At 41.8% G+C, this 23,723-nt stretch overlaps 1 protein-coding gene across 1 annotated transcript in view; it reads left to right on the top strand.

Annotated features, from left to right (window-relative positions):
- Positions 1-23,723, top strand: part of CFAP54 (cilia and flagella associated protein 54) — a 1,075,777-nt gene that overhangs the window by 752,927 nt on the left and 299,127 nt on the right. The window contains exons 38-40 of the mRNA XM_069229529.1: positions 570-793; positions 3,986-4,121; positions 17,145-17,253. Coding sequence (XP_069085630.1) covers positions 570-793; positions 3,986-4,121; positions 17,145-17,253 — 469 coding nt within the window. The remainder of the gene's footprint in view (positions 1-569; positions 794-3,985; positions 4,122-17,144; positions 17,254-23,723) is intronic.

Below are 23,723 nucleotides of genomic sequence, written 5' to 3'. Positions count from 1 at the left end.
ACACAATACCACTCCACAAAATGCCACAGAATTCCACTCCACTCCACTCTGCTACACTACACTCTATTCCACTCCACGCTATACAATGCCACTCCATGCCACACAATTCCATTCCGCTCCATTTCACTCTACATAATACCACTCCAATACAGTATACTCCATGCGATACAATACCACTCCATGCCATACCACACAATGTCACTCGATGCCACACAATATTACTCAGTGCCACACAATATCACTCTATGCCATATAGTGCCACTCCATGCCACACAATGCTACTACACTCCATGTCACACAGTGCAACTCCATTCCATGCCACACACTGCAACTCCATGCCACTCCACTCCACCAAAGCCAATAGATCTCCCATAGGTGAGACATATTGTCCTTGCCGCTGCTTTTCCTCTATGGGAATCAGAGGTCAAAGATTCATGTATGAGCATCCAAATGTATTTAAATTGTTTAAATTATTTTTTTTGTTTGTCCCTCTCAGAGATTTTATTTGTATTGCTATTCAAATTAAATGTTTTAATACTGATACTGGTATATTTGTTTGATTTTTGTAGGTGACTGATGCTGCAGGGGAGTTCAGTGTGCCAAGCACTCTAGGAAGTATTGCTGATGATGATGGTGGTTCAAGTCTTACTTTTGAGTACCCCGTCGATGATATAAATGTTGCTGATTTGCGGTTCACATCTGATATTGTAATGCGAACTATTGAGGTCCTGTATCACATGAAGAGATGGGAAACATTGGTATATATTGCAATGAAGTTCAACATAATTACACAGTAAGTTTTAATGAAAAAGATGAGCATGAAATCGTGTTCAAAAGATAGTACATAAAATGATGTATAATATGGCATGTTGAATCTGTTTTTTCTTGGCGGTAAAAAAAATTGTTGGTTGAGGATATTTTGTTAGAAACGTAAGGCATTTATCCAAAGACAGGGAGGTCAAAATCATGGCCTATAACTGGTACTATACAAAATATCAGTCAGAGTCGGACCGTTGTACAAAAATAGACCCGGTCACCAGATAGCTAAAAAATAAAAGTGGCCAACATTTGCAAACTGGGACTACTTTACACTTGTAAAGATACTATAAAGATGCTTTATAAGGTATTTGAGAACAAATGATTTTCTGCTTTGTTTGTCGTAATATCAGGGACATCAACAGTAACAAGCATTTGCAATGCTATTAGCGTTATAAATTCCTAACTGGACTTTTCTTGCCACATAAATTGAAATTGAAAAGTAAAACAGTAGACATAAGCAAGCTGTTTCAAGGCACCATGGCCGCCATGAGCATGAGCGCAAAGGAGAGACACAAAAGAAAAAGAAGTTTGCTCGCAGTCAAACGTATTGGCAAATGTGCAGTTATCCATGTAAGAGGGTCGATGGCCAAGGCAGTAACAAAACTGCCCCAAGGAGGGACAAACATAAAACATTTACCAATGATAACTAAGGATTTTTGAAAGGCAAGCCCATGAACAAGTGATAGTGATGCAGTGCGGTGGGCATGGTTAAAAGTCCACAGATAGATTACAACAGGACAGAGCGCTTGCACGCCCGACCTAAAAAATGACCCACAAGAGAATAAAACAGGCCCACAAAAAGCCAAAAACACAGGCCCACATGCTGACTTTTTCGATCATCCCATTGGGTACTGCCTAATCGCCTTATGGGCTAAATCGACCCTGTATAGGTGAAAGTTCTCTTTCGTTTCTATGGCTATCCTGAACACATTTGTTATATTGGAGGAACCTGACCTGCCCCCTCACTATGATCTCCAGAGAAAACAGTGTGGTTGCTTTGGGGAAAGATGATGTGGGAGAAAATAAGAAACCAAAAAAAAACAAAGAGGTGAAACAAACTAAAACAAGAAAGGCAACATACACGAAGATAGGCTATCCTATCAAACTGGTCTCTACCAAACTAGGAGGACCTGTCACCTTGTAACCATATCCTCCGATCACATAGAACAGCTATGAAAGGAAACAGTTTCAAACGAGCTCTCTGCTTTAGTGTTCAGCCATTAATTAGGAGAAATATTTAGCTGCTATAGCCTATTGCGTAGCTTTAACTCTGATGTCAATCAAAAATGGTGTAATGCGTCAAACAGAAAATATGCTGTGCAACAAAGAATCTCGTCTCCTTTTTGTAGCTGTGGTGCATGGCCGTCTTGTCGCATGCATACGGTTTTAATTTTGCGAGAGTTCTCCAAAGTAATGTGGTAAATACTTAATCCGAGGTAGCCAATATATTTTTTCCTGACCCAACACTGACTCTACCGTGTTTGTTGTACACCCATCAACAACTTTGCATCCCTCTATATAGATTCTGAAAACTTACTTCTTCCAGGATTGTATTGGCCTTCATTAACCCTCTCAGTCCAGTTTCCAAGATGATATATAACTTTGAATTTGAAGAGTCAGCACATCAACTCCCACATGCAGAACAATGGATCATGAATCATTCACTTGCCGTTGCTTTAAGAAACGCTACATATTCCCATTGTAGATAATCCCATCACCAATTGTATAGATTTGCACCTAAGTCTGTCATTCCTTTCATGTACATTACCTCTTCGCCCCCTTCCCTGTTCCTCTCATTACGAAATGTGATGATGGGAACAGGGACGTCTGGACTCAAAGAAATGACATTAACGGTAAGTAATCTATGCATTTTACCAAAAACACATTGAGTTCCACTATTCACCCTTCACTCAAGTGAGTCATTCTTTTTGTCGAGAATGAATACACAATTATTTAAGTCTATCTTTGTCTCCGTAAACTATATTTACTAGAAAGACATGTACTTAATGAAGTCGATGAATTACTGTTATCATAGGTATTTTATTCAACTTTACCTCAGGAAGAAAGATGAGCAAAAAACACCGGACTGAAATATTTAAAGTTGTAAAATAAATAAATGATGACATGTCCCAGCCTTTTGTGACTGTTACGTGATTTAACCTGTAAAGATAAATGGTAACATTTGCAAATTTAAGAAAAAGAAACTTAGGAGAAGAAGTGATTAAGAGCCTCATAATAAATGTAAATGTATTTATTATTGACCCCATAACTATGAGGAGAACATTTTACCATACAACTAAAGCAGTACTACACTACAAAACTGCCATTATTAATATGTGTATGTATTAAATACATAGGTATTTCAAGAAATCAGCCAATATCTTCATTTCCTACAGTTTGTCGAGACCCTCCGGATCATTTTATCCTTGATGAACAATTTATAGTCCTGACTTTCCTTCTGCCACTGTTATAACTTTCCTTTACCATTGCTTTCCTGTGTCTGTGATTTCTCAGGCACAGTATAGGACAGTGGTTCAAGAAAGCTGCACATCTCGGATCCTTATGAACTTATGGAACACTTTTGCCAGGCATAGGTTAGGTCAGGTCAGGTCAGGTCAGACTTTGGAAGACAGAAATGTAGTTCCACATCTGTTTTCTGTGATATTAGAAAAAATATTAAAATTTCGTTGGGCTGTGTTGAACATCCAGTTCTACCTTAATCTCTAATTTTGTTAAACATCGTCTTACTCCCTCTCAGGTGCTTTACCTTTTAGGTCCTTAAGCCTTGGTAGCAATGACCATTAGTCAGTGAAGGTCAAATAGATGAAAATTACTGTTCTCGCTCGGACTACAGTTACTGTTTCAAAGTTTCCACTGGAGAGTGTGTGCTTGTTCTTACATACGTTACCATAAACATATTTACGATAAAGAGGTGGTCTTCTTTTATGGTATATTGCTTTCTGCATTAATATGAATTTCTATTAAATGGGTTTGCCGACTTATGTAATAATGGCACATATTAAGGGAGACAGTAAATCTGTTTTTATGTTAGGATTACCGCAAAACGTAGATAATCTGTATGAATGTCTGTATTATAAAATTATTCATTTACTTGTTTAAAATGGAAATTATTTACATTAGTGTATATGTATTTTGCTTTTCACAGTGAGAGATATTCAGAGAAAGTGACTCCACTCCTTGTATATGCACAAAGGCAGCTTATCGTCAGAATCCAGCAGTTTAATGGACCAAATGTTCCTCAGCCTCATTTCATCAAACATACCTCAGAGCATGGACAAAAGGCAAGACTCTTTTATGCCAGTATTATTGAAAAGCAGTGTATTTGTTCTGCTTTACTTGCTGCAACATGGCAGTTAATGAGCATTTGACAGCCATCGGGGACTATACAAAATAAACAACGAGCATTATTATTAACAAGTATTATGTATTCCCATCTTTAGGAGATAAATGCATTATCATTAAATACTCATCTTTTTGCGTGTCCCTTCCTGCCTCAAATACTTGAAGGATGTACATTTTCAGGTGCCACTCCTAGCAACTAGATGAAGTGTGAGGAAATGTGGTGCATTTTATGGTATGGGTGTGTGACCTAACCACGTAATACACTTACAAACCTCCTTTAGGTCCAGTTGGTTTCGTCTGCAAAACCCTCAGCTCAGCCCTGGTTCAATCATTCAATCAGTAGATTTGTAGAGTGCTTCTTGTCACCCATGAGGGTATCAAGGAACTGGCTGGGTCCAGTTGCTTAGCAGAATAGCCAGGTCTTCAGGGAATTTTGGAACTCTGGAAGAGATGGGGAGATACAGAAGGAGATGAAAGGGTAGCTTGTTCCATGTGTTTGTGGCTAGGTAGGAGAAGGAGCGACCTCCACTACGTCAGATTCAGGGAGTGAGGGTTAGAGAAAGGGAAGTGGAGTGGAGGTGTCTGGTGTAATGATGAAAGTTCAGGCTGTGGTTTAAAAAGCTGGGTCCGCATTTGTGTAGGGCCTTGGCCCAAGAGCCTGTACTAGCATCTTTTGTGTACAGTGAGCCAGTGGAGTTCCCTGAGGTAGGAGGGTGATGTGGGTTTGTCTACGGAGATCCAGGACGAGCCCGGCTGTGGCATTTTTTTATGGTCTGTAGTTGTTGGAGGAGGTGAGCTGCGATGTCTGTGTTGAGAGGATGGCCATAGTCCAGCCGGCTGGAGATGAGGGCGTTGGTGATGGTGCATCTTGAGCTTTTGTGTAGCTGTTAGAATATCTTACGAAGCATTTGGATGGTGAAGAAGCAGGAGGAGGAGACAGAGTTGACCTGAGTCATCATGGTTACATTGTTGTCAGGAATGATACCTAGGTTCCTATCATGGTCAAGGGAGGGTAGGAGTAAGGCCACATTCTGAGTGCCATCAAGATGCTTCCCATGGGGATATTTGTTTCCCAAGCCTATGCTGTGCAGCCTTGTGATGAGTGTGTGGTGGGAGAGTGTATTGAAGGCTCCTCAGAGGTCTAGGAAGATCAGAGCCACAGGCTGTCCTTGGCTGAGTAGGGCTCAGATGTCGTAGTTGTGGCACTGAGCAGTAAGGCTTATTCAAAAGAGGTTAAGCATTTAAATTCACCAAAACTATTGAAAAAGAAATCAACACAACACTCAAGAAATCCACACTAATTTATAAAAATAGATTGTATTTTTATAGGAATTTAGATACTAGAATGAAAAAAATCCACCCGAGGATTCTGGAGATATAGATGTTACAAGAAATGATAAATCAGTGCAATTTGATTCAACCGCAAACAAGACTTGGAAAAGTCAACCAATTAGAAGCTTTTACAAAGAAAACTTAGGTAAGTGTCATTGAGGTCCGTTAGAAATACTTGTGGCGACCAACTCTGCAGGGAGCTAGTCAGGGAGAGCAGCAAGGTTCTCAAGAACAATTACCTTCACAAGAAAAGCAGTGCTTCAGCAGTTCCAAGCACTTTATCCGCATTTCGATGGAGTCTTAGAGAGTGGTCCTGAGGCAAGGGATGAAGGATACTGAAGATGCTCTAAGCCAGAGGTCTTTAAACATTCTTGCTCTGGGCTCCCCCTAAGCAAAATATTTTGAAGTTGGGCCCCTATCCCAAACTATATGGCAAGGATTTGGGGAGTAAGATGGAGACGGATGATCACAGGGAGTAGGGGGTCATGAGGCCATTTATGGATTACTATTCCGTAGCTCATAATCTACACTGAATGTGGAGCTTACAAAAAAGCAACAGCATCAAACAAGAACAAAATTGACCAAAAACATTGCTCCCCATGATTTGGCCCCAATGCAGTTCTACTGCATTAATGATGGCTGTAGTCCAGAGAAGTCCTCCTTTTACTCCTTCCCCACCATGACTGGCCATCACATCAAGCTTGAAACAAGTAGGGACTCTTTCTGAGGGGAAATGAGCTACGGAAGGCTGCCCCCTTTTTTGCACCAAGTGCACCTCTGCCATAATGCTACCAAGGGAAATGAGCTCCCGTGCCCACTTTTTATTGTACAGCATTCAAAATTGTGATGCAGCGGGCCACTGGGCAAAAGTGTCACTGCACCTCTTTCACTAATGATAGCTGCTGCCTTGCTGTTGACTCTGACCTTTGTTAACAACATGGGCTCTCATCTCACACCATCCCTCTACCTCCCATTTCTCATCACCCCTCTCATCTCTCTGGGAGATGATACCTGCAGCTCTGCAAAGCAGGCTGTCTACTCTGCCCACTCAGCAGTGCCATTACGTCAATGCCCGATTCCCAAAGAAGGCTTTCTGCTGCTTTGTGTAAAAATTAACAACAAAAATCACATTTAGCCTCCCCCCTCTTGTACCTTGGGCGCTGTTCCATGTGCAACAATGGGGACCCGGCCCTAGTGCTAGCAAGGAAAATGCACCCCATGTTCTTTTTCATAGTAAGACTGGCATAACTGGGGCCCAGCTCCCACTCACAGAGGGTGGGGGATGGCAGGGCTCCTCTGCTGTGAAACAGGTAATAGAGAACTAAAGACAAAACAAGCCTTCTCACGAAGGTCCCCACTACCTGAAAACAATGTAAACGTGTGCAGTGTTTGGAACATGTGTAGAGTTTAATTAATGGAGTCACTCAGCTTCATGATGGCAATATTTATTCTTTTTGAGAGGTAATATGTGTCCATTATAAGGAGTGCCCCATTTCAATGGACATATATAAAAATAATTACACTAGGTATAGTCTGAATTCTTATCACTAAAATGCATATTTTTAAAGCACTTGTTTTATCTTAAACAGTATTTTGCAGCAGCCTCATGGGTGTCAATTTACCAAAATGCCAGAGGTATCAGAAGAGACATCACATGCCACTTAACTTTTACTGTGACTCACACACACATGTTAACACATACACACACAATCACACATTCTTGCTCAAATAAATACACTATCACCTACAGGCATGCATACCACATACATTTGAAAGCATTTTTACTTCCTTTACCTGCTAGATACGGTGTTATTTCAGCAAACCGTACTCCAATTTTATTAAACAAATGGTGAATAACATTATTCACTATTTGTGTAATAAAAAGAACATTTGCAGAAAACCAGGAAAGTGGAGCCCCAACAGACATCCATTAGAATGTCCAAGCACTTTATACGCATTTCAATGGAGTCTTATAGAGTGGTCCTGAGGCAAGGGATGGAGGATACTGAAGATGCCCTAAGCCAGAGGCCTTCAAACGTTTGTGCTCTGAGCTCCCCCTAAGCAATATATTTTGAAGTTGGGCCCCCATCCAAAACTATATGGCAAGGATTTGGGGAGTAAGATGGAGATGGATGATCACATGGAGTAGGGGGTCATGAAGCCATTTATGGATTACTATTCTGTAGCTCATAATCTACACTGAATGTGGAGTTTATAAAAATGCAACCGCATCAAGAACAAAATTGACCAAAAACATTGCTCCCCATGATTTGGCCCCAATGCAGTCCTACTGCATTAATGATGGCTGTAGTCCAGAGAAGTCCTCCTTTCACTCCTTCCCCACCATGACTGGCCATCACATCAAGCTTGAAACAAGTAGGGACTCTTTCTGAGGGGAAATGAGCTACGGCATGCTGCCCCCTTTTTTGCACCAAGTGCACCTCTGCCATAATGCTACCAAGGGAAATGAGCGTCCGTGCCCACTTTTTATAGTACATTATTCATAATTGTGATGCAGTGGGCCACTGGGCAAAAGTGTCACTGCACCTCTTTCACTAATGATAGCTGCTGCCGTGCTGTTGACTCTGACCTTTGTTTAACAACATGGGCTCTCATCTCACACCATCCCTCTACCTCCAATTTCTCATCATCCCTCCCATCTCTCTGAGAGATGATACCTGCAAAGCAGGCTGTCTACTCAGGCCTGAAACATGTTTAAGGGTTATGTAAGTGGCATAATCAGTGCAGCACGCCCCCTAGTGGCATTTAATTTACATGCCCTGGGCACATGTAGTACCACATTACTAGGGATATACAAATAAATTGGGTGTAAGCCAAATTTCATCATGTTTTAAGGAGAGTGCACAAGCACTTTAACACAGGTTAGCGTGGTAAAATACGCAGAGTGGTAAAAACCAACAAAACAGGTTCTGAAAACAAGAGGGTGAAGGTAAAAAATTCTGGGATGACCTTGCAGGAAGGGCCAAGTCCACAGTAGTGTTGACTGCTTAATAAGTGGTGATAAAGACAGTTTAGAAAGCGCAAAATATAAAGATATTAAATTGATTGTTTGGGTCGAGTCTGACAGTGTAAGGATCAGGTTTAGCTGGGGTTTTAGGTGTTTGAGAGTAGAGAAGATAATGATGTGGGTCCACATACAATTGAGGATGGCATGCAACCTTCCTAACTTTTTCAGAAGGGATATTACAAATTTCTGCAGGATTTCAAACCTATTGTTTGTCACATATAATTTTCCTAACCTGGTAGTCTTCCTTCTCCAAGGATTTGTTTGTATTCTGGGTTGTTGCCTTTATTTTCTGGTGGTAACCAATCATGGTTATTGCTCATCTAGGTAACTTTCACATTATAGCAGCCAGTGCATGAACACCTTTGGTGGTTTTTCCAGTTTATTTAAATTGCAAAACAAACACCTAACACTTATTTTCCAAAACACTATGGGTTCTGTTCACAAAGGTAAATCTACATGTGCAATCAGATAGAGATATCTAGCTGCAGATTTCTTACTTTAGAATCTCCCACAGGTGCAAGACTGGAACCAGAAACTTTTTCCATGGTACTTCTGTGCATTGGCAGAGGGCGTTGCGCGTCTCTGTTTCAACATCGACCACCCGATGTGATGTCAGCGGAGACCATATAACACCCCTTACTGACGCGCCAATGTCAGTTCCTTTTTTCCGCGCTTGCAACATGGATCCCGTAATGGTTTGTCAGGCCATTTTTTGGCCTACTTCGATGTTCTCATCATAATAGAACAGTGTGCTTTCTATGTCTTTGGGGTTTAAACCCTGTGGGTCCTGTGGATGACAAATGTCAGATACGGACCCCCATTTCATTTGCATGTGCTATCTGGGTGTGCCTCTTGATGCTGAAGAGTGCAACTCCTGTCAGCAACTTCAGCCGAACGCTCTACGAGAGCTTTGGATGAAGCTTCTAGCTGCATGGATGTTGGAGTCATCTTGGTCTTCCTGTCGAATGAGGTCTCCTTTTTTGGACTGATGTCCGTTCACAGGGCCATTCGGGTAGTCATTAGTGTGGATACCATTCTTCATGGACGTCCAAAGGTAAGTTTCACAAGCAGTCGAAGTCACAAAAGTCGCCGACTTCACCACATACTACCTCGTGTCATTCCTCAGTTGAGACAACTTCGGAGTATGTCATACATCTCCCTCCCTTTCCAGGGGATGGGGCAACTCTAGACAAGATGCCTAAATATTATGCTTCCCTTCACGCTATCTTTGGTCAGTCTCCTCCCTCCGGAACACTTGTGGGTCCAAAGGTGGTGTGAAGTGCCTTGACTATATCCACGCCTGCGGTTTCGCACTCTGCTTCAGTTAGGCCTTTGGCATCAGGTGACAAAGCTGTTTCGGCAGCTGTGCACAGCCCTTCGGGTTCATATCTTTGGCCAGGTATCTGATCAGCCGACTCCAGAAGCTCCACTGGTGGCGCCGATCAAAGTCAAATCCCTCACTCAGTCTGAAGTCGAAATCAGCGTTGAGGATTTGCCTTCTCGATGCCGGTCGTCATCTGGAATGGCACCGATCATGCCTCTCATACTCTGTTGTTCCGCCACGAAAATCCACTCATGTTGGTCCTACTGATGGAGATGGTGGAGAGGCAGTAGAGAGGACAGCTGGTTAACTGACCTAGCTGCAGCTAGTGGCTTGGATTCTTCTCCGACCTCAGGCCTGTTTTCACCCCCCTGGACTTGCTACAGAGGTGAGCTCCTTCTTTGCAGACATGCTAAAGAGGGTTGCGGAAGTGTTAGATCTGGCTCTTCCTTGAGGGACATTAGCTTCAGTTCCCCTAATTGAGGTCCTCCATCAGAGTCAAAAAGGGGTTGAACCAGTGTATCCTTACAGCAAAGCACTGCATGATGTCTTGGTGGGAACTTGAACTAACCCTGATATAGAGGCCCCTGTTGACCAGGCTGTATCCCATAGGCCCTTCTGCCACATGTGATCCGCCTGTCTAAAAAGACATCCTATTCATCAAAGTTTGGTGGCACAGGCCACTTTAGCTTTTCATGACATGGATGTTTCACCTGATAGAGTCAAGGGGTCTAGACATCTGTGGCAGGCATATTTTTTCCTCCACAAGTTATGTTCTACGCTCTGTGAACACATCTTGTGTGCTTGGACATTTCTCTTGTTCATTATGGGACTCGTTAGCGAACACTTCACCTTTGCTTCCGGAAGACATCAGGACTACTATTACTCATATGGTTCAGGAAGGATAGCACGCAGCTAAATTAATCATTCGCTGCTGCATGGACACCACTGACTCTGTGAGTTGAGCTATGGCTTCCTCGGTTGCGCTACTTCACCGTGCCTCGTTACGTACCTCAGAGATTTCAGAGCCAGTCCAATCTAGATTTATTGATATGCCATTTGATAGTGCCCATTTATTTGGTGCTCAGGCTGACTCAGCTTTAAGGCATTTTTGAGACAGTATGAGTGGAGCACTGATTTAGCTTGCTTCCTCCCTATCCTTTGGCTAGTACATAACTTGTTCTTAAAGAATTCACAAACGTTTTGCTTCGGCAGTGCTGTGAGGCTTTTTCACTTTTATATATCTATTATAACCTCATTGGAATGCCTTGTGCTTTGCAGGAGCTATTTTGACGTTAACTTGATATTAGAGTAATATAGTGCCATGAAATCCTATGGAGCATTTCAAGCCTTATGTTCAAGGATTCTTTCTTTATCATCATGATGTAAAGTAATGACTTTCTACTTCAAATTTGTCAATAATAACCTCTTAGAGGGTTATCATGCTTTACCACACCTGCATTAAGGTGATATTGTTTACTTTACTCTGAAGAAAAACTTGTGCTTAGGAGTTGTTACCTTTATGGAATATACCATATTCTAAATGGAGTATTTGCCAGAATGCTAGAGAGCATTTATATATGATGTACAATCCTTAATTGTGAGCTATTACACCTTTAAAGGTGGGTATAGATAGTTTATCTAATTTACGAAATTATGGAATTGCACAAGTATCCATCATAGGGAACTGGAAATATTACCAGCTCATTGTGAGTGTCAGTATATTGTGTATTCTCTGTTTAAAGACATTTCTTATAATGGTTCTACAGCACTAAAGGTGTTTGTTAATAAGCCCCTTTTGTACAGACAAATAAGTTAGCGATTGATCTACACACATTGATGAGTACGTTTTGTTTTACCTGTGATATGGTAATATCAGTTCTTCTAATTTTGGTAAATTGGACAGAAAGTGTCTTCTTGAGGCCTTTAAGATTTTCCTTATTTTAGTCTTGAAGGGTTCATATTAGATACTCACCACAGTTTACGCATTTTCTACGCTTCAGTGTAGACTTTTCTATGGTATTGACGTGTTCTTTGATCATTGTTGTTTCTTTTTATGACATGTCATTTGATAATGGGTCTTCATAGAGATGTATCTCTTTGTAGATTCTGTTCAGTCTCTTGTGTAGACTATTAATATATGGACTCTTTAGGAGTTCTTCCACGCTTTTGCACTTACATGCAAAACATCCTTCTTTTCTGAAGGGTTTTACTACCTTCAAGGGTACTTATTCTCCTCTATGAAGATATTTATATCTGAGGAGATTAAATATTAATGTCCTATATAGTACAACTATTTTTATCTTTACCTGACCATACCTGTGGTAAATTGGGTTCACACTTGTGGAAGTGTTGTCATGGGATGGATTATTCAAAATCAGACAGATTCTTTTTCTCAGAATCTTGTAAATTTTCTGGTTTTTCTTTTCATCATTGTTACACTTTCTAGTTCATCTGTAGATACGTCTTATTGATGATAAGAGTCATACACTGACCTTGGGTTCCGCAACTCTACCAAGGATCCATTTATGAACTTGTTGTTTTATTCAGTTAATTTTTTTTTTTAATAATAATTGAATTAATAATTTAAGCTATATTTATACACACAAATACATACACATATATACATTTCATTAGTACTACATAGGTGTTTGTTTCACTCCTACGTCAGTGGAAATATATATTGAGAATATCTTGAAAGGTTTTTATTATTTCTGCTACTTTTCCTGGGGAAAAGTATATTTATTTGCCAAATGGCTACTATTGTTGTTTTTAACTTGTGCTTAACAAGGGTAACTGCATATTTCCTCTGCAAGAGATACACATTTTATTTATGGCTCCTTATCAGTGGTTCCTCCCCGGAGTTCTACGTCATGAATTATCTGAGGGCTCACCTGCATTCTTTTGAATGCTGGTCTTTTTGCCCTCTTCCAGACTGGTTTTGTTGTAAGAACATATTTTTTATGGTATCAATCATGAGTGATGTTATATCCATGCTCTTAATGTTTTTATAACTTTTTATTATGTGCTCTTTTACACTATTCTTTTGCTACCGAGGACGTTCTTCCTCATAGGTATTATTACAAGTGCATAGTCTGTTTCTCCTGTACTAGACCAGTTTTCTTCTGGATAGGAGGTGTGTTAGGTAGCTTCTGCCATACAATTGACTTATTATCATGGATGATCGTATTTCCTTGTTTATGGGTTTATTTACCTGTGATTATTGCCACAGGTTTTGATGTCTTAGAGTATATTTTTGCTTTCCTTAATTATTATGATTGTCTGGTCTTTTTTCTCTTGTTTTAGACTGGCTTTGTGGTACTTCGAGACTTTTTTCGAAGGTCTCAGTTTGCAGTCCCACCTCCCTGTCATTATGCTTTGGTATCTGATTGTAAAGTGAGGAATCTGCGGCTAGATGTGTCTATCAGATGAACAAGTTACTTAACTTTGGTAAAGCATTATCTGATAGAGACAGGATCTAGCCGCAGATTCTCTAACAACCCTCCCATCCTTCCTACTCTGTGAACTAATTTCCTCTTTTGTCTCAGAAGATTTGGTTATAGAAATCAACACCTGGAATTAATAATTCAGTGATTAGTTGACGCAAGGGTGTCTTTCGTTTAAAGCTCACTGTAGGAAGTTTCTATGTGTGACTCCATGTTTTGAGCGCGGAAATAGCCACGGAACTAACTGATGTTGGCGAGAGGAGTTACATGGACTCTGCTGATGTCACATCTGGTGGACGACGTTGATATGGAGTTGTGCAACGCCCTCTACCGACACGCAGAAGTACTATGGAAAAAGTTTCCAGATCCAGGCTCGTACCCGGGGGAGTTTCTAAAGAAAGGAATCTGTGGCTAGATCCTGTCTCCACGAGATAATGCATTACCAAAGGTAAGTAACTTGTTTATTTTCTCATGTGTATATTTAATATTTTACCTTATGCCTACACTTTTTGGGCAGTCACAATTTCACCACCACCTGTGCAAATCTGTGGGTGGAGCCATCTACAAGACGTTTTAGAGATTTTCACCACCATTGCGGAGGTCTCCCTTTAGGAAAGTATAGGAAAAATTATTAAAGTTTATTATTCTTACAAAAATCTCAAAATATTTATTAACCTAGAACTAATAAAATAAAATGTTACAACACATAAACAAATTAAATGAAATTTGTATTAAACAATTTTATTAATATAACTATAATTTGGTTTAGAAATGATGTTAAAAAAATAATTTTAAAAATGTCCACCTACACTAATAATTTTATTTTTATTTAACATTTTGTAAATCTAGTAAATTTAGTATGTTATGTGTTTAATTAATGCAATATTTTAGAATATAATTATATGTTGTGATGATTATATATAGTGTTTAACACTGAAAATGTATGTCTAAATAATTTAAATGTTGAAATGATTTCATGTATTTAAAATTAGTTCATACAGGGTGTAATTGTATTTGTCTGCCTCCATTGTTTTCTGTGAAAGTGTGTTGCAGTACCTGTGAGTGGCCATATATGGTGCTTCACTTAATCCAAGGCCGGGCGGGAGTACATTTGCGCCTGTTTTTACACTTTTAGGACTGTAGTAGCTTTAGAAATGCAGTTTGTGAATAGTAATGGTCTTACTTGTTTGTGGGTGTGTGCTTGCATTAGCCTGTTCCACCCTCAACCCCTTTCAAAATTTCCCTAAACTCCTTCCATTAATAATACATATTACTAATAGGATAGATGATTGCTGAGGTCTCTGTCTGTAGGATTCTGAATAGCACTTTGTATTATGTGAGTAGTACTACTGTAGTGTAACTTTATGTGCTACAAAAATGCAGTTTGGGAATAGGCCTCTATTTCTGGACATCTAGGTATTTATCTCACCTCTGTTATTTCCATCTTTCAGCCTCTCTCTTCTCTGCCTACCTTTTCCTCTCAGTATCTCTCGCTTTTCCCATTGACATCTGAATAACTTTTGTAGGACCTGGAAAGACCTATTTCAACTGTTTTTCTGCAAACCTTGATTCTACTAGTTTGTCTAACATCAAGCGGGCTTCAACCAGCAGAAAATGAGCAGTAAAATTATGGAGTGGGGGCCCCAAAGTATGTCTTTCCCAGAGCCCCAAATATTCTTAAGATAACAATGTGTGGATGCAGCCCAATCAGCACCTCTGACATTACATTTTTCTGATAGAGACTTCAAGCTGCAGATTCCTTTCCTTTGAATTTCCCAGGTGTCAGACTGGATCTGGAAACTTTTGCTTGAGCAGTACCCCTGCGCGTGCGGTCGGGTGGCTCCGTTCTGTTCCGCGTGCCGTCGTCGATCACCTATATAGGTGCCACCCAGGTGGGCCAATGTCAGTTCTTTTCTTTCCGTGCCAGTTAGTGCAGATCCGGAGACGGCTACCCCGCTGCTATTTGTTGACAGGCTTAGTTTGACATTTTGTTGAGTATTTCTGTAAGTGTGTCGAGGATGACATTTAGAAAGGTGGGATTCAAGCCATGTGGCGCCTGTCACCACGTAATGTCGGTTACGGACCCTCACCTTGTCTCCTTTTGGTGCCTTGAGTGTGACCACGAATCAAAGCCATGGCACCAACATCTTTATGGGAACGGTCCCTAAAGATGCTTGCAGCCCAGCAGTCGACGCCGTTTGGCGTGACTCCTCAGAGGTCACAGTCCTGATCGAGGAGAAGGTTGTGGGACTGCTGCAGACGCTCCAAGTTCTCTTCCTCCCACTCAAGGTCCTCCAGGCACTCAGGAAAAAGGCACAGAAAGAAGAAGTCTAAACGGACTACGACTTCACCTCATTCATTGGCTGATGCAAAGAGTTTAGAACATTGGCGTTCCAGGCACAGCAGAATCAATGCCAGGTCCAACTCCAAACCTCCCTCCGTTTCTGGGAGCTGGAGTGACCCCCACTCAGGTAAAAGACTTTTAAAAGACCATGCGTCATGTATTTAAGCAGGCCGACCCCGATGGAGCGCATTCAGGCCCTGCGGAGTCAGAGGAGGCCCCATCAAGTTCCGTGCTGGTGGCTATGGCCTTGGCTCCGATGGGGTCACATGGATCAGAATCCAGATCTGGACCGGCGCTGGTTGTACCCACGCAACATTATCTGGCCCCCATCACAACGCAGATGCTCCTGGTTCCACCAGAGCCAGCCCCTTTCTTTTCCCAGATGATCCGGAGACGGAATGGGCTCTGGTGCTGACTGTGCCCACAGGTACCAGCTCCCTGCCTGAGCATTGTTTTCAACAGCCAGGCATAGAAGAAGATTGACAGGGGTCACTAGACCCTTTAGGACACCAGTTGGAAAGGTATATGGACTGGTATGAGGAACTAAGAGAGGCGAGTGGACTGGACACCTCCAGATACTGGCTTGCTCTCTCCCCCCACTATGGGGCCCAGCATTTCTGGACATGGCTGGAACAGCAGGGCATAACCATGGTGGTTCAACAGGTAGGTGGCAGGTTCTCTGAACGCCAGGCAAACTCAGCTGTCGATGCCTAGTGGATCACGAGTGGTGTCTCTACTCAGAGGTGGCCCAAGGACTCTTTCAGCTGTTGGGAGAGCCGTAGTTAGAATTGTTCGCCTCCAAAGAGAACACACAGTGTCAGCACTATTTGCTTGTTGGAGTTTCCAAGGCAGCAATTGCTTGGCAACACTTTTTGTTGCGAGTGGCGCTCAGGCCTGGTGTATGCTTTTCCGCCCATACCACTACTGCCCAGAGTTCTCAGGAAGATCAAGAACAACCAGGCCCTACGAATCCTTGTGGTTCCGGATTGGGCACGGAGAGTCTGGTGTCCTGAGCTTCTGAAAATGAGCATCAATCCTCTTATCAGGCCCCTTCGGGATGATCTTCTGTCTCAGCAGGAGAGAGTTTTCCACCTGAACCTGTCATCTCTTCATGCGTGGAGGGGTATTGCTCAAGCAAAGGTTTCCGGATCCAGTCTGATGCCTGCAGCTAGGTATACTCTGTACCAGATAATGCATTACTGAATGTAAGTAACTTGTTGAGTAATGCAGTGTCTCAGTTCCCTCTCCATACCAAAGAGAGTATCTTGTTACTCTAAATGAAGGAGTACTGTAGGACTAGCAGTGCCACAGCCGTTGTAGAGAGTAGCTTCTACCTACTTCAGCATTCATATTCATTGGAACTGTACACTGTATTGCTCTTAAAAATGTTTGATCATAATATTTCTTTTTGCACCATTTTGGTTATACTTGAATTCCTGAATCATTGCCAAAGTAAATGCAATGTGACATGGGTGTGCCATATATTTTTAGATACATTCTAGAAACTTCATTGGAAAACAGCTCCATGTTGCTACTAAATCAAAGGATTTTATTAATCCTGGAGGACATATTGATCCTGAAGGACATAATATTTATGCAGGTAAGAATACCTCCTACTCAGTCACATATGATGTAATTCACAAGACAATGTTTTTTCTTGCATTGCCTAAAATGCACTAAGTGTTTGCATTTTCTTCAAAAAGTATACTTGAAAACATTTAATCTTTTCCAGAAAAAATGAAAATGTAATACTTTATCAAAATGATTTAAAAAAACTATTTTACTTTTTGGAAGATATATTCTATAAAATTGTAATACCTCTTAATTGATCAACTCATACATTTAGTCAAACGATCACTTTTCTTACCACATTCAGAAATACACACATTTACCTGCTAATAGCATTATATTTGTAATGGATGTAGTCAGTTGAAGAAACCAAGTTAAAGCTGGTCTGTCTTTATGTATTAATTATTAACTCTTGTAGAACTAAGCTACCTTGTAGTAAAGGTTATGGTTTTAAGCTCAGAAGTGAGAAATGTGCAATAAAGCCACATGGTACACTGGTGCAGTTTTAACATGCCTAGCCAATGTACACGAGCAATTTATTTTGGCTGATTGTAGGAAGCTGGCTCTCCATATAGTGCACTAAAATGAAGTACACTGTGCAGAGAGTCCCATGGTTCCCAATTGGTATTGCAAGGGGCAAAAGTAGATAGGACTAATGCTATATTTTGTGGTAGTGTGGGTGAGAAGTAAGGCTTATCAAAGGGTAGTGGTAAGCATTTATTGTACTCACAGAGGCAAAAATGAGAGACACGCACTCAAAGAACAAATCTGGGACCAAGTTAGCAAAATAGCAAAATATTTTCATACATGTTTCATACCCAAAATCTTCGTAATCGGGTAAGTAGATTTTTAAGCATAAATACTTTGCAGTTTCAGAAAGAGAGACAGTGCAATCTTCAGAGTGCTCTCACTGTTATCCTATGGAGGAAAACAATGTTCAGGAAACACCGGGTTAACAACGATTTACAAAGCCAATCTCAGGGAATTAAGGTAAGTACTGGGCACTGATTAGAACTACACCAACAGTTCACACCAGGCAGCACTGGGGCTGCAGGTGCAGAAGTGCAATAAGGTGTCAGGTGCCCAATGGTTTCCTATGGGAGTTTGGTCCTCGTGAAGACAGGCTGCATGCTCTGATTAGGAAGCCAGTCAGGGACAACAAGCAGGCAGGTAGTAGACTTGGGTTGCTCCAGGACATATGTGCACCTTCAGTCCTCTTCTCCTGTGCCCCAGGGTTGAAGGATGCCTGGGTGTATTTAGGCATCAGGTTTTCACATCCAGGAGCACTCGCGGTCAGGGGGTCCTGTCTGTTGAGGCTGCAGGCATCCTAGGGGAGTCCAGCAGGGGTGAACCCAGGATGGATTTCAGCTGTTAGGAGCTGGGAGAGGTCTTTGGAACCAATGACCCACTTCAGATGGGGTCAGGGGTCACGGGTGCAGTGGTTGCTGGAAATGTCAGATTTTCCCTCACCGCAAGACTGTGGGAGAAGGGGCTTTCATGCAGAGGCTGCAGGCGTCTCAGGAAAGTCCAAGATGGGTGAGACCACACTGTCCTCAACCTCTGGGCAGGTGGGGACCCACGTTGGCACCGTTGGTTGGCTTCAACTCAGGTCGTGAACATCAGGTGCAGTGGTCACTTCTGGTGTTGGGCTCCAGGGGTTCCAGCAACTGCAGAGTCTTTTCTTTGGTGTTTCTTCTTGCAGGGCAAGTCCGCTGCCCATGGGAGCAGACTTGAAGGCTGGACAAGTTTGCTACTTGTGCAGGATCCTTCGAGTTTAGCAGGCAGGCCGAAAGGGCTGGTTCCCGGACAGCTGCTTCTTCCTATCCTCTTCTATGGGTGCAACTCTTCTTTGTCTGGGTTTTCTTAGGCTGCCGAAATTTGAGTTCTAGGGTTCATGGGTGCCACCTAAATGCGCAATTTAGGGGTGTTATAAGGAGTGCCAGGCGGTAGCCAATGGGCTGACCACCTATAGGATGACTACACCGTTTTTATGACCATTTCCACTGGGAAGTGAACATACTCTAACCCTACTGGCCTAATTCCTTTCAAGTAGGAAGGAGGAATTTCAAAAGCAGTGTCTATTTCAGCTTGTCCACACTAGGAGTGGGACTGGCATGAAGTGGGCACTCCTCCAAATTTAACTAATTTTCCCGCCTGTGCTGCCTCCAAAAGTGTGGTCAGAGCAGGAGGGTTGTCATTTTCTGATATTTTGAGAGACCTGGGCTGCTTTTCGAAGGTGGCAATGCCTTTGAAGCTCCACCCCCCGCCCTGCCCCATATTGACTAGGAGAGGAGGTCACACCTCTGCCCAGTGTAGGCTTTTATCTCAGGCCCTTGAGAATGCTGGCTCTCACCATAAGGAGCTGGAAACGCATCTGTGGTAGCTGAACTGGTCAAGACCAGTCAGTCAGCACACTGGTAGTCGGTAGATTTTCAGGAGGCACCTCTAAGGTGCGCTGTGTGCATTTTTTAATAAATACATCCCTGGGGTCAGTGAGGGTTTATTATTCTGAGATGTTTAATGCCAAGCATTCCAGGATTCAGTGAAGCCATCATGTAGCTTGGGAACTCGTAATGACCAGTGTCCAGCACATCCATTTAAAATGGCCTCCCTGTGCACTTACTATGACTCAGAATCAACAGTGACATAGCAGGGGCATATCTGCTCATGCATACATTCTCTCACATGTGCCTAGATGCACCCTGCTTTAGGAGTGACTTACACCTGGCACATACAGTGATAGGGGACCTGGCACACAGGGGTGTGTGACAGGTCGGGTTTTCAATTTAGCCTGCACCAACACATGCAGTCTGTACTGGCTACACTTGTTTGAATTTGGTGAAGGGTCTCTGGGGGTAGCACAACTGGTGTTGCATCCCTCAAAGACCTTCCTAGGTATCAGTGGTACCATTTACTATGGACTTACAGTGGTAGCTAAAGAATTTGCCAATTGTGCAAAACAACTGTGCAGCTCTGGGGAAAGAAATCTGGCACAGGAGACTTGGTTAGCAGGGACCCAGTGCACCAACAGTCAAAGCCACATCAGAAACCAGGCAAAAAGTGGGGGCTAACCATGTAAAAAAGGGTGCTTTTCTACACTGATCATTCCAATTCTGCTCTTGGTGCAGTTATTTGACATTGATCCATTATGTTTCAATTTAGAACTGTTGCACTAAATTCTCTCCAAGGCTACAGCTGGATTATAAATATGGCCAAGGGATATCTTTGGGCCAGATATCTGTTCAAGAGGACAAAAGAAAAACCCTTTATGCAAGAGCCTTGCACGCCTAAGTATGTCTTCCAGCCAAGTTCAATATATATTAAATTAATTGTTGATGATTAAAAACTGGGGAGCTCCATTTAAGCCAATGCATACTTGTAGTTGTATGGCAGCCTATTTAATCGTTATTAGTTTAGCAAGACGGGTGAGTGAGTTGCACACTCTGGGTCTCTTTTAGACACCTCCCATAAATTGAGAGCAAAAACTCCATGTTGCCATATGTCCTAAACGTTTTGGCACCCGACTTATACCCTGGCACTAATATTGGGGAATGCCATGCACTCACTTTTGTATACTGCTTTCTGTGCGCTATATTTTACGTATGTCATTTTGGTTTAAGTTTTACCACCAACTGAAAGCTTGTTTGGAAACTGAACACAGAACATATTTGAATATAAGCAGTGTAGCGATAAACAAGGGTGAATAAAACATTTGCAACCATATGTAAAACTGTGACAACCTCTAAATACGGTCGCCGGTGTCCTAACCTAATCTTCCAAATTTTTCTCAAGATGACAGTACATGTAAATTGGCCACCCAGTTTAGCAAAATAAAAGCCTCTTCACCCAGGCATTCCTGAGTGTATCTTTGTCTTCTGCATGGGTTTTGAGAAGGTCTGGACTTACAACTGAACGTGCCTCTTAATTGGTTGTTGAGTTTGCTTTATCGTGTATGGTTGAGTCGCAGAATGCAAGAATACGGCAATAGGTGAATGAATGGCTCCATGAGTGCAAGGATTATGAGTGACAGAATGCATGGGCAGAAGAATTGATGTGTTTATTTATGAAAGCATCCAATCATTTATTGACTGGTTCATGCCCTTAACATCTCTCACATCAACAGCACCACACACAAACCCACCAATTAATGACAAGCCACTTCACGCACCAAAGAGACAATATGATGATAAAGCATAACAATCACCTGCCCTGTAAATTCAGTCGGCTCTCTATAGTAAACAAGGAATCTGGGACTTGAAGTGGACTGGTAACAGGATGAGCGGGTTAGCAATAGCAGCCTCGCCTGCAGTTGCTTTTAGCAATCACAATGGCCTTCCTTTGCAGCGTTCGAGTCTTCACAGTCAATGCATTGCAATGAAGGCACTCAGTAGACAGAATTGTAACCAATGAAAGCAGAGCTTTGATGCATCCAGACTCCTTTATGCTGACCCAAACTTTAAATTATAATATAAACAAGTAGAGGTTGAAGAGGTGAGTCCAAAACAACTAGTGACTGAAGGGGTCTGACCCAAAACCCCTTTTTATGTCCTTTTATCTTCATGACAAAGAGAATGGCAGATACTTAAGACTGTCTCAAGCCAATCCTAAAAAAGAGGCAATCACTGACTTTCTTTCCACTTCCTCTTAGTTATAAACCTGTTAATGGGCTCTAATAACTTGTCTCTACAGAGCGTTTTGTAAGAAGTGGCTCACCATTTAAAAATTAACACTTTCTTGTATGATACTATACAGCAAACATGCCTGCTTGTGAGGACATAACCACAACATATAGCCAGCTTATTTGATGCAGAATGAAGTCCACTCCAAGGGCGTTTTTCACTCCAATTCAGACTTTTAAGACACAATTTCCAAGCACTCCTGCTGGATTCCAATGCCGTTGAGAAGGCCTGATGCTTGATTTGGTTGTAGGGCTTTTAGAGATTGTTAGATAGCAGAGCATCTCACATTCATTACAAAACAAATGATACAGTAAAATAATTTACAAATGTGTTGTTCAGTCAGTCTGTGTAAGTCAACATTTCAGTCCAAAAACCAATCAATTGTTAAAACTCATCACAGGTCACAGTCCTGTAAGGTGTTCGATTTTCTTTATAGAACCACCAGTTTCCAACTGGAATAAGATTCATCTTTAGAGGTAATACCCTTAGTAGACAAACCTGCTATTACTGGCAAAAATTCATTCACAGTAGGGAAAATGACTAGCCTCTAGTTAGTGGCAAGAAAGATTGCCGTCTCTGCCAAACAAATGTCGACCAGGATTGCGGCATTTCATAAGATGTAAAAATTCATTGATAATTACAGGCACTGGAAACATTTGTAATGTGTATGAGGTTATTTCTTTTCTGTCAAACAAATGCTAAATATAACTCAGAATTAATGTTTCCAATTCGAATTATAAATTGTTCTGAAGGTGTACATAGGTGACTCATCCGGGGTAATTCTGTATTAAATATAGTTGGCCTCTTCTCCTTGTAGGATATAAAGGGTTCTCCCTATTTTTTTGGTTTGGAGGCCAGATGGTTGTCGGTCACTATTACGCAGGTCAGAACAACACTTGCCATTACAATAAATCCTTTACAATGGGAGTCATTTCATTTCAGAGACTTTCATATCTTTGTGCCCTAGCATAAAAGTGTATGATAGCTAAGGCCATATATTAAAATAAGTCAGTAAAGTTCCCTCTAACTGGGACGATAGCCATTAATTACCTCTACGTTTAGAATGATGGCTTCTGTTCTACCTATAAGTCATGCCAGGTCCAACATGGAGGGGCTATGGTAAGTTCATACAATACCTGTATATCAGATGTGAAAAAGAGCAATCACTAATTTTATAAGATCCTTAAACATAATTTTATAGATTTAACTGCCTTGTATTGCAAGCTTTAGCTATAAAAAATAATGCAGTAGTATTATGTGGCTATATTTAGTAAAGTAAGGACCAATAAAGATTGAGGGATTCCCAGTTGGACGGGAAACAATGAAGAATTATATGTAGTCTGTAAAATGGCATGCTACAGACCTCATAGCTAGTTCCATAGTACTGGTCTATGGCCTGTAACACAGTGTGATAACGACCCGCTGCTAAAGACTTATTGGCTTTGACATATGCTTTTCACAGTAATTAACCTAGACCAACTGCCTTTGCCATAACATTTCATAAAATAGGGAGACTAGACCTACGGCATCGGACATAGGCCCTCATTACAACCATGGCGGTCAGTGTTAAAGCGGCGTTAACACCACCAACAGGCCGGCGGTAAAAAAAATGGAATCATGACCACGGTGGAAATCGCCAACACATACACCCACTTTAACACTCCGACCGCCACGGTGGAAGCAACAAACACCGCAGCGGTAACCGCCAACAGACAGGCGGAAGACAATGTACCGCCCACAGAATTACAACCCGCCCATCCGCCAGCTTTTCCAGGGCGGTACCAACGCCATCAAAAGCACGTCAGAAACAGTGTTCTGAAGG

Source organism: Pleurodeles waltl, chromosome 4_1 (assembly GCF_031143425.1).
Source record: "Pleurodeles waltl isolate 20211129_DDA chromosome 4_1, aPleWal1.hap1.20221129, whole genome shotgun sequence".
In the NCBI taxonomy this organism is placed as follows: Eukaryota; Metazoa; Chordata; class Amphibia; order Caudata; family Salamandridae; genus Pleurodeles; species Pleurodeles waltl.
This window is presented reverse-complemented; position numbering and strand designations above follow the sequence as displayed.